At 37.1% G+C, this 20796-nt stretch overlaps 1 protein-coding gene across 4 annotated transcripts in view; it reads right to left on the reverse strand.

Moving 5' to 3' along the window:
• Positions 1–1434: 1434 nt before the first annotated feature.
• LOC135478034 (tachykinin-like peptides receptor 86C) overlaps positions 1435–20796 on the reverse strand; it is a 119831-nt gene continuing 100469 nt past the window's right edge. For 3 of the 4 annotated variants that reach the window (XM_064758294.1, XM_064758295.1, XM_064758296.1), the window contains 2 exons: positions 19958–20023; positions 1435–5279 (listed from right to left, as the gene is read on the reverse strand). In XM_064758294.1, coding sequence (XP_064614364.1) covers positions 4147–5279; positions 19958–20023 — 1199 coding nt within the window. In that variant the 3' untranslated portion in view covers positions 1435–4146. The remainder of the gene's footprint in view (positions 5280–19957; positions 20024–20796) is intronic. The other variant, XM_064758298.1, reaches the window with a different exon arrangement.

The raw sequence follows: 20796 nt of genomic DNA on the forward strand, positions 1-20796 counted from the left end.
GTGTGTGGTGTCTACTTTAGTATTGTCTCGCATAAAAACATACCATGTACAAGGAGACACTGTCGTGATAAGACCGAAACAATGTTGTAAGCGACGTTAAACCTTCGAACCGAACAAACATAAACTTTAAGCGCCGATATAAAGTAGCTGCTACCTGATTGTAAAATAGCACCTCCCTGACTAGATCTAAAACAGATTTACCCTGTCCACTGCCTAACCAATATAATTCTTGTGTATATGGAAAGTCCAGTATGTGATGATTTTGACTGTATCTTGTAGGACCAGTTAAACATGCATTAAATAGGGATCATACCCAACGTTCATATTTTCTCATACAGTTTGTATTCCATTTTCGGGGGCCTCCGTGGCTCAATTGGTTAGCGCGCTAGCCACGATGGCCACGATTCTCTCACCAATGCGCTCGCTGTGAGTTCAAGTCCAGCTCATGCTTGCTTCCTCTCCGACCGCACGTGGGAAGGTCTACCAGCAACCTACGAATTGTCGTGGGTTTCCCACGGGCTCTGTCCGGTTTCCCCCCACCATAACACTGGCTGCCGTCGTATAAGTGAAATATTCTTGATTACGGCGTACAACACCAATCGAATAAATAAATAAATATTCCACTTTCGCGCAGCGATTCCATTATAACGGAGATTATTGGCCAAAAACAAAGATAAAAATCGCTGATCGATTGTTTGGCAAAAAATTTCGAGCAAAACCTTAAACGCAAATGCTAAGATAACGGTGTGCATGTACGATACGCTGCTCCGTTATTTCCTGTTCATGGAAATCGGCTGGGACAGTCCATAAACACGATTCACAGAGTGTGTGCATATACCCTATGGCGTTGATTTAAAATGGCGCATTACTTTATGGCGTTTTCTTTCTTTGCTTCTTTATAAAACGATGGAAGTGCTGTCTCACCCAAAGGCCATTACGTGTTACGTATTTGTTGGTTTGTTTGTTTTTAAGGGTGTGTGCAAAAGATAAACCACAGAAGCTTCCTATATTTATTTATTTGCTTGATGTTTTACACTGTACTAAAGCAAGCTTCCTGTATGCGAGGTACATATCACAGAATATCGGTGGAAGGTGAAAGGTGATCAGCGGACATTTATGGAATGCGCAAACAACCACGCCTGCGTCGTTGACCGCTTAATGTCACCAAAGCTGCACGAAATGCGCGAGCAGGAGAATCTCCAAGATACCCGTCTTTGTCTTTTCGTGTCATTGAATGGTACCAAATGCCATATCGAAGACACCACACAGGTACCTATTACGAGAGCTTGGCAAATAAAAACACAAGGCGGCTCAGACTCATTATTCACCTCATTAGTTCTAATAATGTTTTACATAAATTTAATTTTCGCTCCTTTTGGTCCAACAATATGTATTAAAATCAATGAGAAAATTTTGACTGCAATTATAACTGGCTTTAAGGGTTTCTGCCCCATCGTGCTTGTGACATTGGAATTTCATGTTAGACACTCAGACGTCGAGTATCCCCAGTGGGTGGATCTTGGCGGTAAACGGCTTCTGCAAGTCTCCAAATCTCATAACACAGACCTTTCGAAAGCATACTTTTTATTTCAACAATAAAAACGCAAGGACTGAATGGTTAAAAACCGAGTTTCTTAAAACATACTTTGTACACTCTAGACCATGTTTGAACTGAAATCCACTTCAGTACATAAGATCCTGACATCTAGACAGAGTTGTCATGGTTTAAAACAAAAGAGATCACATATGTTATCAGATGGTAAATCTAACCTTATAAGACAAAGCGTCAAAGAAAATGAAACTTAATATACGGAAGAAATTGATAGACCAATAATGATTTTGTTCAGATCATCACTGAAAGACATCATTATTGCACTACAACGCAAATACTGTAAGATTTCTTAACACTGTGCTCAAGTTCAACAAAAAGTTGAAAGATCATGGATTTGATCTTACAAACTTTTTCAAAAAAGAAAACAAAGCAAAAAAATGTGTTTCAGCGATATGAATAAACCCAACAACAACATTTCAACAAAAATTTACGATAGTGACCAGGGTGAAAAATAAAAATGAACAGCACAGAGATGAGACTAGATGGTATTCATAAACGCTCATGCATTTAAAAATATTTATATAAAACGGTATTACTGTTAATAATAATTTGTGACAAGCTTGGAAAAGTTTTGCCAAACTTGTTATAATATACGATTGAAAGAAGATTATACTTTTGGCCTCTGTTTTGACAAAGGGAGTGGTTTCCCCTTTGATATCGCAGGCAAATTTGATACATCACGTAAATCCCAAGTTTTAAACCTCTACCCATGCAAGCTTGCAAAAGCATTCGAAAGAATTTCTAAATTTCCTTTATTAATGTAAAACACACATGAAGTTATGCAGTTACAAAGGAGTTATTAGAGACTGTGATAAGAAAATGTGTATCTGAAATTAAAATGGAATGAAATCACGTCTGAATACTGAAAGTACTGTGCTCTTCAAGTTTTTTAAGTAATTTAATTATGTACAGGGGCCTACAGGAATATTGAACAAAATACCATGTAAATAACTTTTTTAACTATATGGCCAATGTAATGTACTGTAATACGATGCTATCCCTGTAATTCTTCAGAGATAAAACTTAAAGCAAGTGGCAATATCAGGGATACTGCCCAATGCCATTGAACGTAGGCAACACTGGGCAAGCACGGAGTCCAAGATCTCAAGAGCTTTAATTCACTGCAGTTACCAAAACATCATACTTTACAGTTATAAGATCCGAATACACTATGGACTATTGTTGGAGCTTTTGTGTACCTGCAGAATATGGCAAGGGTAGGCTACCACTAGCCAAATGCCAAAAATTGAACACGTTTGAACGCACAAGGGTTTCATCTTGTTGAACACGCCGTCAAGTCCGACATGTCACGCGACAATTCCTTCTGTACAGGTTCGTTCATATGTTTAGATTAGACCGAAAAAGGCTGATATTCCAAAGACTGCTTTAAAGCTAAAATCCTTCTACATCATCCAGATGCACTGATAGCGGTAACCTAAAATATTCATTTATACATGAAGATGACAAAAAAGTACAAATTGATGTTCTATCACATGAGGCGGTGACAAAAGCTGGGGCGACACTATGATTGATCTAGTTAACTTCAAACACACGAGGAACAAGCATCCGAATGTAGTTTGACTCGCGTCATCGCAAGCTAAAGTAAATCCGATCAGGGTCCGTGAAGTAACAGCTATCCATACAATGCTCCAATTTTGTTTGTGTTGTTTTGGCGATGTGCGATTTTGGAGAGGTGTTTGAACAGCCATGCTGATCCAGTTCAAAGCAAGTGAGCTTTACATAGGTTATGACGGCCCGAGTGCCAACCTCAACATTATACAAACCTGACCAGTCAGGAGAAGTTTCTTATCATTGCAGTCAGCTGATTACTTGGGTATAACCTGACCAATCAGGAGAAGTTTCTTATCATTACAGTCAGCTGATTGCTTGGTATGACCTGCTGACCAACATCAATCTTTCTGACCATTTAAGCACCATGTTACGTTCAGTCACAAATCACTTCTTTGCATGTTGCAAAATGGAATATAAAAACAGATTTTGGTGCAAACTAAAGCTTTCCACATTTTGTTCTGTGAAATGGGAGTAATTGTACTGGAACATTGAAAAACATAGCTACATAAAATTTAATCCTCATAGCTCCATGATCGACGTTCCGCTGAAAATTTTTTCAGCTACAGCTCATCCAAGCTAGGCAAATCATTGGCATTTGTTTGTTTATTCATTTGATTGATGTTTTACGCCATACTCAAGAATGTTTCACCTATATGACCACGAAACCCACGATGCAGCTTGCTACCTGACCTTCACACGTACAACCGGACAGGAAGCCAGCATCAGCTGGACTTGAATTCACTGCGACCGCATTGGTGAGAGGCTCCTGGGTATAGTGTCTTGCTGGAACGCTAGGCACTAGACCACACAGCCTCCTCCCCCCACCCCCCATCCACATTTGCACCAAAATGTGTGATGAAACTAAGCTAGGCATACCATCAGCATCTGCACCAAAATGCTACGCTCATCATTTTTTAAACAATCGACGCACAATGTATTTACACGCACTCTAAAGACGACACTCAAACTGGATCATCAACATTGTCTCTACTGCGAGACTTTTTCGATGACGCACTCTTGGTCTTGAAGGCAAACCATGACCGTCGTTTCACATTTGGTGAACACTTCTTCCTCGGGGGTGTGTCACTGTTTGACCGAAGACGGCACCTACGCAAATCCAAATGCTCCACGGATGGCAATCGAAGTCGATCCCCATTCTTGGGTTTCGATGAGCTTTCTTGTTGCCGTTTAAAAACAAAACGTGTTTTAGAGTCTGAATGATCCCGATCAAGACAATGGTCACTTTTTGACAACCTGATTGGTCGCTTACTCTCCAGATATGGTTTCGGTGAGTTCAAATGATCCGTGCTTCGTGAGGTCACAAGTGTCGTCACAGGCCACTCATCTTTTACAGGATCCACCGAAATAACTATGTTGGTCAAATTTGGGTCTGACGGGCCAAAATCTGAAGACTGACAGCTCTCTGAGTGTCCATTGAGCCCGTCTCCGAGGGCTTCACTCAAGCTGTGTTCGCTGTCCCACACTGGTTCTATGCTGTTTTTGGAGGAAACAGTTTCATTATCATGTGACTTCTGTGTTTCCAGCAACCGTGGCAAGCCCGTGGCTTCTTGACTTTCTGCAAAGTCGCTTTCCTGAGAACTACAATGATCCTCTTGGAACCCGGAGTCTGTTTTCCGAGCCACCTGGTGGCCGTTCTGCTTAACAGGCTGAGTTCCACTGAGCACCGCTTCCATTGGATTGCATGAAACGTTCACGTGTCCAGACTGATTCCCCTTTTCCAGAATGCCCTGCAATCTTGTCCCGTTGGGTCTCGCATTCTTGTAGGCTTCCTGGCGAACACAGACGATTTTCCCGTCTTTCATGACAACCACGGAGCCGTCCTTTTTGATGATTGAATTACCCTTGGAGTTTTTCGGTGCCTGTTTCATCAACTGTGTAATGCTAGCCTTCTTCTCCCTAGAACCGTACACTCTGGTGAGACTGCTGGTGGAATTGTGGCGACTTTCTAATCCCGTCACACTCACTTCTGATCCCAGTCGACTGCGCACAATCGACCCCCTCACGGACCCCCTCACGGACCCAATAAACGCTGAGAACCTTGTTTTAAATGAGGGACTGCTAGGGTTGATGGTGTCTGTAAACAGCCAGTGAAAACAGAAAAGTTAGCAAATAGAAGGAAAACTAGAAAAGTAAACAAATAACATATTCAATGCATTCAACGCACTTGAAAATATTGCTATTCTAAAAACAACAATTCCGAGTTAATAAAAGTTTAATATTAAAATTATGGAGAAATGTAGATTAGAAAAGCAAATGTACCGTACTTGTCCACATTGTAAAAACTTATGAGAAAAGACTGCTCATGAAGTGTTGTTAAGTGTAATGTTAATGAAAATTACTTTAAGAAAATCTGAATATGACATCATTATCTAACAACAGGGGTAATCCAAGTGTAAATCACAGCTACAAGGCGTATGGAATGGGTGGGAATAAACTGGGGTGTTTAGGACGATGGGCACATTCCAATGACAAAAGGGCAAGGCGTTGAAGGGAAAGGTGATTACCCTAGTGATGTAAATATATACGATACACACTACTAATCGTAACCAACAAGTCCAGAACAGCAGAAGTATGAAAGTACAACGTGTTTGAAAAAATAACCGCATTATGTTTAAAATTTGGTTTGGTTAAAATAAAATTATTCCAGAAAGCATTTAAAATCCCAGCTTATACACTAGGTCATTGGGCATAAACCTGGCTGAAGGTTTACGAATGTGATTTACGAATTTATTCAGTTTGAAATTAAAAATTAATTCACCATGTTAACTGAGTAAACTTGTAACAACTTGCTCAAGATGGTTAACGATGACAAAAAAACTGCGGAAAAGTGGACTGACTAAAATCTGCTGTAATGAACTCCTTAAATATTTATCTTCAAATTCTGTAAATACCCACAACCTGTAAAAGACAAACGAATGCAAAGTTCTTAACTTCCTGGCAAAACAAAAGTGGAAGTTTAAAGTGGAACTGAGTTTATTTATGCTAGTTCACAACTATACAAATCACTGGCTATTCTAAAATGCTTTAAAAAGCATCCACCTATGAAAGTTTTGTGAGGTGACTCCATCAATCAACACATAACTGTACTTAAGATTTACCAGCAAGACGATTGCCACTGTAATAATGGATACTTTTATAATTATAATTTCACACAATATTACCTCTTATTGCTCCTCATTACAACTGACCTATGTTTTACATCTTGTATAAAACTTTAATTTGACAATTACTTTAAAACTAGGCTTTGATTTCAGGACGATTGTTTGGTACGCTGTAAATTTCAGTCCTACGTTTTGTTCTATCAATTAATAACCGTGGCAATCTATGTCCCGTTCTTTAAGCTTGCTTAAACAGTTGAAAAGAATCGAATTGAACTGAAGGAGTCATTTTCACTTTCTACAAAGTCCAATTCTTGTAAATGAGTCAACAACAACGACAATAATATTCATCTATGAAGCAACATAAAATCTGCGAGGAAATACAAGCACGTGCAAAACAGTAATCCTATGTACGTGCACTCTAATGCACATGCCTGCCAAACACATGCAATCTCTTACTCTCTGACAATGAATCTGATCCACAGTTGGCTTTTCTGTTCACAACAAGATAATAGATACACATTTTATACCATCACGCAAATATACATTCCTCCATTTTAACATACAGCCTTGGACTAAAACCGTTTCCTATAAAAAGCCTTAGGAAATGAAATGGGCCTGTGGCAGATACTCGGGATATCGGACAAGGTTCCCACGGAATGGAATCTACGTGCATATCTACATGTCAATCAGGTGCCTCTATTGACAGTGAACCTTTCCGAAAGTATGGCTGGCTCAGGTTTCTTTGATAACTGAAGGTTGGTTAAAGGTCACTGGTCTATGAAGTCACAGACATGATGGTTGAGATATCCTGATTTAGCCTAATAGGTCCGGGGGTGGGGGTGGGCGTGGGGGAGGGGGGATATAAGAAACAGTTTTAATCCTCAACATATCAAAGCCTAAGCTCATCAAATGCATGTTGACAGAAACAGTATAACCAAAAGACAATTTCTATTCAACACGTACCACTTTAACTTCTCAACCATTTGGAATATTGTCCACTCTACATAAATTTGGACTAACCAAATTCCTTATAATTATGTCAATGCCAAATTTCAGATTAACCAGGAAACAGATAAAGTAAATATGAAATGGTTGTGAGTTTTAAGGGTACAATTATAGGGCATAACATCAGGCCTTCACAATAAACTAGAGAACTGCTTCATACTAGACGCAATTCTTAGCTTGTAACTTTGTAAATTCATTTACAACACATTTATTTACGCAAACCACAAAAAACTCACCCACAGCAACACTTCAGTCATTTAAATTACACATATTCTCAATGCTAACACCACATTATGACTGTATTAAAACATTTACTTTGATAAGAATTTGACAATATAGCTTCACAATCTTTTTTTACCCATGCTTTTTAGACACTACACTACTTTATCCAGTCATGTCAAGGACTCAACTTCTGGACTGTATAAAACACGATACAAGTATACGGTGCAATATATGGTATCAAGCTTTTATAGATGTATCATTATCTACCAAGATCCGATATATACCTGTAGCTCTCAACCAAAGCTTTATACCTATAATACTACCATATCAGGTTATAAATTATGTTAATACCCACTTGTCCATTCCTTTGTTTACTTTATTGATGAGGTACTAAATGATGCACTGCAGAATGTTTAACTTACCACCGGGACTAATATAATTGTTATCTTAGTCTTAGTTTATACATCCAGTTTTAATGCTAGAGTAAAATTGTTATAAAATGTACATAATCAGTATTTCAGAGGAGGATATTTATACGATGCCAAACCCTTAATTGTTAAGATTCTGCAAAACAAATTCCTTCCATATTATCAAGCTATCTATTCCTTTATATGTGGTATCAAGAAGTCAGTGTAGCATATGCACAAGTTGTTATACGGTCCATCATGAAAATACTGTTCCGAATTAAAATCAGATGGCACCCACACTGGAAACTGAGCATGTATATATAGATAAGAAAGAAACCTGGGAAGAAACCATTAAGTCTAAATAGTCCTGCACAAATGGGAAAAATAGGCACATGCTGGTTTTGAACCCGTGCATGTATGTAATCTCTTGCCTGATTTAAGATAAAAATATTAACCATATCAGACAACTTCAGAACACTTCCACCCTTTTTAAGATATGAAAGATTAATAACTGCTTTTTTCAGGGGAAAGTGAAACTGTGGTTTCATAGAATCCTCCATTTTGGATTTAACTGGATTCATGATTTACACAAAATATAACAGTATACATTTATATGAAGAAATAAGTAAGAACACCATAACACAACATTTACAGGTATTCAGAACCAATACACATATATTATATGTATATCACATAGCACAGCAACGAGATAGCCACAGGAAATACAGAAGATTATCAACAGACAAAACTGCAATAATAAGCAGTACCAGACTTCTGGCATTAGCATTATGTAACCGTGGCATGCAGCAACCAATATTATAAGCCCACAATATCTCCATTATCATCAAATTTTCACTGAATTCTTATACATAATATAAATGTATTACATTATAATAACAACTGCATGGAATGACAGAGATATTCCACTACAAAAATATACTGTATTTCACCTAAAGTTTGGCATTTTTCACGGGAGACATTCTGATTGATGCATTCACCTTATAGGACAACTAAAGGGTTTTTTTTTTGTGAAATTTGATTAATTTCTGATCAGCAAAACTTATGCGTTGACATCAAAAATATCATCTTAATATCTGAATGCGCTGCTGAAAGTGAATTATTTCAGGCCAAACTTTAGGTGAAATACAGTATACAATAAACGCAAATGACACTGTTCAAATGACAACAATTGTCATACTTGATTTGAACACTGCCAGGAAAAGTCTGAAGTATACATTAATAATGTTGGTGCAATAAACTGTATCTGCATGTGTGTGATATAGAAAATATATATATATATATATATAAATATATATAGCATGTAATGTAGAGAGTTATTTATTCAAGCTCTCTTGAAAAACTTAAAAGTAATTTTGATGCCCTCTGATCATAAATTAAATTGTGACAATTAGGTAGAATTGTGACAAGGAAGTGCAAACAAGTTCCAAAAGCTGTGATTTAGAAATATTTAAAAAAGTGCTTGTAATAAAATTTGTGACAGATGATTCAGCACAACAGTCTAATACATTTCAATGCTGACAGATAAACATCTTTGATTTAAACTGTGAATTACAATCATATGTTCTCTGTTTTTGGAAGAACCCATTTTCTTTTTCTACAGTACTTTTAAGTTTTAGCTGCAAGAAGCAGACTCACCACTTACACAGTAATTTTTTTATTTATATTTTTAGGACTGATTTATTTATTAAATCATTTAATACAAGCCAGTCTTAATGAAGCAGATCAAGACTTTGCCGTTTTTCAATGGACAATGTTGTGACGGCCGTAAACCACAGTTACTTTATAAAAAAAATTCCTTAAAATAATATATTAAATAGATGAACAATTTGGGATTGTCAATCCATATCATTTTCAGTGATATTGATGATCAACCAATCAGATCGCTGGTTCCAACCCGTATCACTTTTGGTTATTTCCCATTGGCTACAGAAATCCTTGACCTTGAACAGCACTGGTAAGGTCATTCCGTGCAGGCTACTTTGAATGAATGAATGCTGCCGGTTTTATACATGTATGTAAAATTTTATAGATTTAATTGGATTAATATATTTAAAATTTTGCAGATGCATGGGCATTTGCTTCTTTAATAGTTGGTATTTGAGCCAGATAACATTCCAACTTTTGTTACAAGCTGCAAAAAGCCACTCTTCAAGTAATGTGTTAGTATTGGTTAGTGTTAATGATTATAGTTTTATCTTTTGACCTTTCCATTAAACAGGCTTTTATAACACACATGTATGTATGTATATAAGTCGCTGCAAGGTCATGGTTTATAACTTACATATCTCCAATAACATTGAATTAATTGGCCAATTTCCTCATAATGATAGAGTCACTGAACTAAATCTCTTCTCTTTTCTGTTGGTAGCTGTAAACTACAACTACCTGTACATATAGGATGCTCCATGTTGTCTTATTCATGCTTAACCTCTTGCACTGCCTCACCCCACCCACCAGACAAAAATTAACCATAAAACTTCAAGCTTAAACCTCCTCAAAATATCTTTTGGAGTTAACCTGGACACTAAAACCAATATAATTATAATGAAAAAAGATCTAGATGAAACAATAGTTTTGTTGAAAAAAATCCTTTTTTTTTTATTTAAGTCTGAAAAAGAGGAGCAATATCACAGACTACACAGACTGACATCACTACACCCCCGCCACTGTAACTCCTGGAGCTATACAACAACAACAACACATTCAAGGATAGGAACCCTGAGTTAACCATGGTTACTAATTTAAGGAAATATACATTTGGTTGGGGAAGTTCTACATATTTTCACACCCTAGCTCTTCAATCTTTTCATTCCACGACTTATTCTTTTTTATTTTTTTTATTTTTTGTCTTTTCAATAAGACAGGTAACAGCCTGTTGCTTCAACATATTTCTTCATGTAGAATTAATGGCCTCGTTTGAACAGAGTCTGGAAACAAGCTCCAGAGCGCATTTGCAGTGTATCTGGAAGCAGATACGTAAAGGGAGTAAATGCAAATATCATCGCACGGTCGTTGTCACTAAGCGCCATCTTGTTTTCCTGTCATTTCAAAACTGCCACGGCCAGAATTTTGCTTGGCATTCAACTAAAAATGACATGCCTATTTATGTCTCTCATTTCCATCATGTTTGCATGAAAAAAAAAAAAAACAGTTCCACACACATGATGTACGTCAAGCATCAGGCTTTATGTTAAGGTGCCAGGCTGAAGAATGGACTGATCCTTCTGTTGCTCTGTTAGCAGACTGAGCAAAATTTGTCATATTTACTGTGAAATAATTACTCTACCTGTTTGGATGATCAACTTATAATTATAGTAAAGCTTATTAATTGACTTATAAGCTAAATATGCAACACTTAACAACATCCAATTCCATTATGTTACATGTGCACTTTTTGGACCACGAAAAACTAAAACAACAGTTCCGTATGCATCAAATATAACGCATTATCATTTCTTTCAACTTTTGTGAAAAGATTGAAGAGTTGGGTTAATGTGGACAACACAGGGAAATACATGTACCTTCAGGGTCATGCAGGAAAACCATATTCTCATGATGTTAAAGTCTTCCGCTAAACTTTTCTTGATTTTGGTATGCACAGCATCTAAACGTTTTGCTCTTGGTGCTATTTAAATTTTACCTGCTGATGTTTTTTTACGACTTATTTTAAGGAGAAATATTAATGGTTAGTATTTAATGAGCAGGTAAGTCAATAATTGAAGTAAAATTAAACTTGAACAGTATTAGATTCTCAGAATAGACAGGTAAGTTTGGGAGAAAATATTACAACAACATGCAGTGTTATTCTTGAACCCACAGAATTAAGGTAAAATAAAAGATATACACATATATAAACAATAAACAAAAAAGGTTACAGAATGGCTCCCGGGCCTACCTCACTTTACCAATACAAAAATACCAGCTCACAACCAGTAAAGCATGATGGCCAACTTAGCGGCCGGAGTTAAGGTGTTACCTCGTTGATCTGACCATGGAGGGTAAAAAATAAAGAGAGAGAGAGAGAGAAAAGAAGAACACTTAAGCAAAGTTGATCTGCAAAATCAATGTATAGCATCCCAACCATATTTACAAGTCATTCGCTCTCCATCTATTCCACAGGTGTTGCAACATATTAAAATAGCATATTACATGATACCCTCAAAAATCATTAGAAATTTCATTTGAACACGTTGAACTGGAACTGCCTTTGTAAAACTAAATAAAAAGGTTCACTCAACTTCCCAGCAGGTTCAGAAGTCTACAACATGAAACAATCAACTTTAAAAAACACACAACATTTTTTAGGATAAAATTTATGATAATAAATACTACTTTAAGACGGTTGTCCAGAGTTTTTAGTTGTGTATTTGATGACCTGTAATTTGACAGAAGCACTTGAACACAGCTTTACTAAAGCTACAACATAATAAATTAAAGGAACACCCCATAAAACACATTGGGTTTCTATTCCTGCCAGCTCTGGTTACAACTGAAAACAACTGGCCTAGATGAAACACAATTTTAACATTCTGAAGATAAGAGATATTCAGTTAATTCCATGTAGATTTACCATGATACTTTGTCCTATAGCTCACCCAGGTCTACAAGTTGCTCCTGCATGTATTTAAAACTAATAACTCGCTTAGCACAGAACTATCATGAATCTCAAAATATCCTTTGAAGTGAAAAAATGTTTTCTTTCCACCAAATCAGTGCATGCAAGATCTGGTGAAGATCTGTGACCATGTGTTTGTTTTTCATGCAAGGACATAACACTAAATAATTACCCTACAGCAACAAAAAACAACATTCTATTCCAAAAAGTGCTGTACATTTTTACAGGGAAATCTGATTCCCGCAATCATTATAAATATCATACTGAACACCCAGACTTCGACGTTTCCCTCACCACAAGATGGCTAAGTACTGCCAACGCAATGTTAAACTTGATCACTCTTTCATTCAATACTTTCACTATAAAAAAGACATCTAAAAAGGGAAATCAAATCAACACTTGAATGTTTCTATGTGAAACAGAGAGTCAATTCTACATGTATATTATATATACATGTGTATTTATGGCAGGCATCTACCTCCTATCCCTAGAGTTAACCAGTTGGCTTCATTTTGTTTCAAATTCACAGTGTTACGCATCATATCTGGTGGAATTTTGGCTTTTGACAATAACGTGCACTTTTTGTACATACAAGTAAATATTACATTTATTTATTGGGCTGGGACTTACATGTAACGCCATAACAAAGACTATTTCTATTTGATGACTACAGTCAGGATTATTGGTGCATGATGAAAATTTGTCGGAGCCGTGAGAAAACATCCACCCTCCACATCCTCACGTATTCGTATCGATATGGAAATGAAACATGGTACATGACATAACACACAGATTTCAATCATTTGCTCAGAACATTCCTGGTGTCTTTCTGATATTACTGAAGATTGCTTATTAGCCATTTCTCTTATTTGTATGAATTCATATTAATTTCAGGCTTTATACACTTTCTAAGTTCTTTGGTGTGTCATTTTGAATGTTGTTTTGGGAACTGGCCCTGTGGTTATACTGATCTTGAACGTCCATTTTGGTGGAGGGCTGGTATATGAATGTCTGTTTTGGTAGAGGGCTGGTATATGAATGTCTGTTTTGGTAGAGGGCTGGTATATGAATGTCTGTTTTGGTAGAGGGCTGGCATATGAATGTGTGTTTTGGTAGAGGGCTGGTATATGAATGTCTGTTTTGATGCCTAAATAACTCTATCTTCATAAACGTGAACTTGTTTTTACAATGGACAAAAACTTCAGACCTGTGATCGTCCAGACATGAAAGGATGACAATTTCAGAAAATATGAAGATGAAATTCATATCTCAAGCAGATAATTTAATATTAATAATTTACTTCCGTATTGTTAGTTTCACTTTGTGAGCTCCAACCCAGTGGTTCCAACAAGTCTTCAACCATATGTCAGGATAACACAATCTTACAAACAACTTGGACAATGACAAACATATTCATGCAGTTTATTATTTTTCCTGAACCTGTCTTACAGATGTGTAGGCGTCCTGTAATACAATCTGGGATCAAATTAAGCCAATTTTTTACAACGCAAATGAAAGGGTTTGGTCTTTAATTAAATTTCACCGTCAACGTACATAAAGGATATCCAGTAACACAGATACATAAATGAATGAGTCTCAAAAGGCAGCAGGTGGAATGAAACTTCCGTTACAATGTCCAATATAAAATGCAGGCGAATTGAATTGGATTTATTCCAATTTTTCCCCTTCCCTCAGTTGAAAACAAATTTGGCCCTTGGAGAATAATGAGGTTTCTGTATGAATGAGATTGCTTTACGAGTGAGCCACACAAAACGATCAATGGTTTTAATATCAGTAAATGGGTTTGCAAAGTTTTTCATTATATATCACTGCCAGTGTTTTGAAATTTGACCTAAAATAAGGTTACTTTTGGTGCTGACACTTTTTCTAGTAGGTCGTCACCTGACATTCCAGCGAATTAAACATCTTTCCACAATAAAAGAAAACAGGATCAGGAAAAAAAGAAAAACTTAGTATTTAAACTTAGAATTTTGGGTCAAATACAGTAAATGTAACTGTTTTATTTTAATTCTTTTTGAGTTTTTTTTATAATGAGCAAAACTACTATTAACCTGTTAAAATGCCTTTTCAGCCTGCACATAACGGCCTTAACACATTGACTGCTGGCTACGAGATATCTCGTGTCAGCATGTTTTACCCTATATGCCACTACAAGATAACTCATACTGATACACATGGTGATGTTTTGCACCACTGATCAGCTGGAAATGGTGATAACACAACTGGGACACTTTTGGCTGTTTTAAGCAGTTGTGTTATCACCATTGCCAGCCGATCAGTGTTGCAAAACATCACCATGTGTTTCAGTACGAGTTATCTTGTAGTGGCGTATAGGATAACACATGCTAGCATGAGATATCTCGTAGCTGGCAGCCAGCGTGTTAAAATGACGCTTTGGAATTTAAACTGAATCTTAAGCAATTCAGTCAGTGTGTTTTTAACAAATTACAGGCTGTGTATAGATTGTTGGAGTTTAGTTCTGCTAACACATTAAAATAAGCTACAAGTTTACTATAATCCATACAAAATAATACAACGATTACCACCAAGCGTTCGCTTTGTAAAACTTCAATGGTACCGGTATTTTATAAATGCAAACAAAATTAAACTTCCATAAACTAATATGTACAAACTTCCTAAATTATGTTTTATTCATGCATGTTTCACTTACTCTAAATTATGTCTGTATAGTATGTAAAAACACAAATGTAACTGCAAGAACATCGCTAACTGCGAAGACTGATCCACTGGCTATCTAGTCAGTTTGTTCTCATGAAAACCAAACCACGAGAAGAGTTGTTTCCCTTAGATAGCATGAATGTTGCATATATAATGTGAACTCACATAACCACATCAAGGAAGACACATTTTTCAAGAGAGAGGACAAAACAACACAAACAACAACATTCATTAGGTGAAAAATGTCCTTCACCACAACCCTGAATAAGAAGCAAATACAAAATACTCAGATTGGACAAATCACAATATTAGTCAGTAAAGGAGAAACAGCCATAGAATTATTAGTAAGTACATGTTAGAAGTCACAGGTCAATTGTACAACGCTTTTGGATAAAAAGAAACAATTTTGACACCTTAAATGTCTTTATATAACTTGCAATGTGCCCGAAAACACATACATGAATTTTACATTCTCAAGTTTTTATAACGCCATTTTGGGAAATTCGAAAACCGGAGATCCAGCTGGCCGACTTCTCCAGAACTGACTAAGGGGTGCCAGAGACGAACAAAATGGTGGGTGAAATTGGCATGAAAATTTAAACCTTACTCTTCATAATTCCGTGATCCGGCATGATGGAGATTTTGAACCGTGGACTATATGAGTAAATAAATCATGGAATGTTGTTACAAAAACACATCACACAATGGTACTATTACAATCACGCAGAACATGTACGTAGGGTAATTATTTCTACAGTATTTTAACGATGTTTCTTTGTTTTTAAGTGCCAAAAGCCCAGGTTAGGGTCTGAAAGGTCGCTGGTTCAAACCCCAACAAGGTCATGTGCCATATCAAAATTATGACAGTACCATTAATTACTTCTCCCTCTAAGGGTGCCATATAGGAACATATGTGTATCCACTGTGTACTAAAGGCTTATTTGAATCGCGGAATTCATTTACCTTGTTTTACAGAGCTGAATATTGATTTGGGCATTTTAAGCAGTACTTAACAGTTTTGGGGCTGGTAACCAGGCAGATAGAAGGAGAAAAAGCCACTCTAGCCCACCTGACAAATGTGTGTTGGTACACCTGACACAATTAGCTGTTATTGAGCCAGCGGATTCAGCAGGTGGATTCAACCTTCATACTGGTCAAAATTAAACCTTGCTATCTGGCAGTGGTCGTTTTGCCAGGTTGATCATTAATTACCAAGATGATTAATAATTACTAATACAGTCCTTTACTAACATCAAGATGATCATTAATTACCATGATGATTAATAATTACTAATACAGTCCTTTACTAACATCAAGATGATCATTAATTACCATGATAATTAATAATTACCAAGATATCCTTTAATTGCCATGATCATTCTCCACTATCAAGATGATCATTAATTTTCAAGATGCTAGTTATTGTTTATTAGATGTTCACTGATTTTAAGATGATTCATTAATTGCCACAGCAACAATATATCTTGTAAAACCCACACTGATCAAATGAATTCCACACTCACTCTCAGATGTAAAGCTTTCTTAACTGAAAGATTACCAAACCAGACTTCACCAACCCCCTGCCCTCCTCAAACCTACATGTGCAACGGCTCAAGATATAAATGTAATTTTCCACCAAAAAAACCCTTAAGAAAACAGAACAAACATTTTCTGATGCACAGATCTGTCAACAATAATTGTCTACTTCTTTCCAGAATGAAGAAATACTGAAGTAGTGATGGTCAAATCAAATTCCACTTACATACCTAGCACACATCACTTCCTCCCCAGTGACGTTTGGAACCCAGCACATTTTTTCAAATGTCTGAGAACTCTGAAGTGGCACTGAGAGAAATAATTTATCTGTCTAACTTTGATGTAGGCCAAACCCATCAAGACCACTGGAACCCTTCTCGTAATCCCTCTGAGGCTCTATATCTTTCAAACACAATAACGAATGCACTGAGCTCTTTCAAAATCCCATCAATTTCTCACCATATGGCACATTGCAGAGCTCAAACAAACCGCAGTGGAGGTGACCCAACATGGGCTACACTAGTCACAGCAGTAAATCACATCTCAAAGGAACTAATGCTATAAATCCTCACCTGAGAGACAAAAAAATGCCCTAGGATCAGTGGTATATCAAACAATTTAACTTTCCGACACTTTTTTTTTGGCACCAGCACCAAAATCTCCAGAAATAAAAGGCAAAATAAGAAAATATTTTATGGTGTCCATATAATTTAGCTATAAGCTTACTGTTTCTCATCCAGCTGATCCACACACAATGACTTTAGCACAAAATGTGAGACAATTTCAAAAGTACGGGTTCGAACAGTCCAGTTAATAACAATTCAGACTCCTTGTAATCCATACATGCACACTTTGACACACTGTAAGATAATTCAATGGCTCCCGTTCAAACAGAACAGCTAAAAGCAATTCAAGTTCCTTGCAAACAATACTTGCACACTTTGACACACACTGTAAGATAATTCAATGCCTCCAGTTCAAACAGAACAGCTGAAAAGAATTCAAGTTCCTTGCAAACAATACTTGCACACTTTGACACACACTGTAAGATAATTCAATGCCTCCAGTTCAAACAGAACAGATAAAAGCAATTCAAGTTCCTTGCAAACAATACTTGCACACTTTGACACACACTGTGAGATAAATCAATGCCTCCAGTTCAAACAGAACAGCTAAAAGCAATTCAAGTTCCTTGCAAACAATACTTGCACACTCTGACACACACTAAGATAATTCAATGCCTCCAGTTCAAACAGAACAGCTGAAAACAATTCAAGTTCCTTGCAAACAATACTTGCACACTTTGACACACACTGTGAGATAATTTCAACATAAATTAACTGGAAAAGTTCAGTTAAAATAGTGCTGGTCCCAATTCTGAATCCACGTGCTCCATCAAATTCCATTCAATTTCAACACCTTTCAACATCAGTTAGACCAATTCAGTTCCTTTGAGTCCATACATACACAACTTGACACAGTCTGAAACAAATTTCCAAACTCTTAATTGGTTGGAATAATTCAGTAAAAAATGATGCAGATCCTTCTAAATGTAATAACCCATCCAAATATATTTTGATATAAATCAGCTGAGAGACAAACACTTCTTCCACATACTGTGCCATCATCAGTACATCAGCTGAGGGACATACACTTCTTCCATGTATTGTGTCAATGTCAGTACATCAGCTGAGAGACAAACACTTCTTCCACATACTGTGCCAACATCAGTACATCAGCTGAGAGACAAACACTTCTTCCACCTACTGTGCCAACGTCAGTACATCAGCTGAGACACAAACACTTCTTCCACATATTGTGCCAACATCAGTACATCAACTGAGAAACACTTCTTCCACATATTGTGTCATCATCAGTACAGCAGCTGAGAGACAAACACTTCTTCCACATATTGTGCAAACGTCAGTACATTAACTGAGAGACAAACACTTCTTCCCCATATTGTGTCAACGTCAGTACATCATCTGAGAGACAAACACCTCTTCCACATACTGTGCCATCGTCAGTACATCAGCTGAGAGACAAACACTTCTTCCACATACTGTGCCAACGTCAGTAAATCAGCTGAGAGACAAACACCTCTTCCACATATTGTGTCAACATCAGTACTGTTTGACCAACTTATCGCCCGGTCACAGAACACATGGGACAGGGAATTTTCCAGATTCGGCTTGGAGACAATCACGCCTAAAGACTGACAGTGCTCTGTCACATGTTAGTTTCACCTGAAGTTCATTTTCACTTGCTTTCCACCAATACGACATACATGTCACATATAGAAAAGCTCACCAGTACAACTTGCCAAATCACTAATGTTTTACTCCAGGCACTTTTTCCCCACCCAGAATATACAGGTACCCAGAGAAAAATTCTGGAATGTGGCATTAAACAGCAACCAATCCAAAAAAAAAGTTTACAAAACAGTCAAAAGATTTTGAGAAACTCTCAGTCGCATTTTGATAAAATTCATGCTTAGTTTACATAGTTGTTTAGTTTGTCAGATATGAAATATAGCAGATATTTTAATACCACAATGCATCAGAGAATCCATAAGCAGTTGTCATGGCAACCAACATCCTGACGATCCATTCCATGCTGATGTTGGGACATCTACATACATGTTACCGCACTGAATTCTGATGCAGACAACTTCAAGCTACCAAATACAGCCTATCAGAAAACACTTTGCCAGAGATTATCAAACAATCTTCAAAATGTGTAGAATTCAAAATCTTCTTCAGTAAATAAAAACATTCTCAACATTATCATTTTAACTGACAATCCAAAATCAGTCAAATCTTTAAAATGAGAGAACCTAGTCTGAAACTTTTCATTTCAAATTTTGCATGATGACCTCTGATATGTTCTCCTTTAATTAAAATTAATGCAGGTATTTCAGAGTACTGAGTCATGCTACATTCTTTGCCAGGTGCAAGAGACAAGCATACAGATTAGCCAAGGACCTACTTTTTTTTTTTATCTCTTTGTCGAGCGAATGTGTAAGTGAGACACCCTGATTTACGAGTCTGGCTAAATCTATGTACGAAAGCTATTGTAGATCATGCTCAGTGAGATTCCCTGGTTTAGGTAGGCAGGGACAACATACAGGTGAAGTATTACATACATGTACGTTCATCATATCTACGAACTGGGTGAACACACATAAGTGATGGAGACGGAAGGTGTTCGTCTGCAAACACAAAATGGGCAATACACAAAAATGATGATCGGTTGTTTCTTTGTTCACTTGCTTTGGGTTTAACATTGATTTAACCATTTGACAAATTTTATCCTATTGGTGCTTCACGCTGTACTCAAGAATGCTTCATTTATACCAAGGTGGCCAGCATTATGATGGAAGGAAACCTGGCAAATTCTGGAGGAAATCCACAACCAGGTTGCTGTAGACCCCATTATTTAAGAGATGATATCTTAAGGGTGTCTCAATGTGGCCAACCAGTACCAAAGCTGACAAACTTCTAGTGCAGTCTAAATGTAATTCCATCCCAAGGACACTGAACATGAAATTGGACAGGATACCGCCCAGTCACAGTATACTGACACCAGACATGGCACCTCAGTCACACACAGTATACTGACACCAGACATGACACCCACCCAGCCACAGTATCCTGACACCAAACAAGACACCCAAGCAGCCGCAGCATACTGATACCAGACATGACATCTCACCCAGACACAACAATGTATAGCCAAGATGTCCCTTATCAATGTAGAGCATGACCTGCTTTAGAATTGAACTTCCGTCCCCCGTATCGGAAGACAGTAACTCTATAACTGAAATGAGTTGTGGACTAAGTGTTTTTTTTTTTCCTGCAAACAGACTAAATGTAACCTACTTATACTGTTAGTTACAGGGTGACTCAGTGACAGGATACACAAATATACGGTGTCAGTAATCCTCATATTCACACCTCACCCAATATGAGGATAAGTGACACC

This window comes from Liolophura sinensis, chromosome 11 (genome assembly GCF_032854445.1).
Source record: "Liolophura sinensis isolate JHLJ2023 chromosome 11, CUHK_Ljap_v2, whole genome shotgun sequence".
Classification (NCBI taxonomy): Eukaryota; Metazoa; Mollusca; class Polyplacophora; order Chitonida; family Chitonidae; genus Liolophura; species Liolophura sinensis.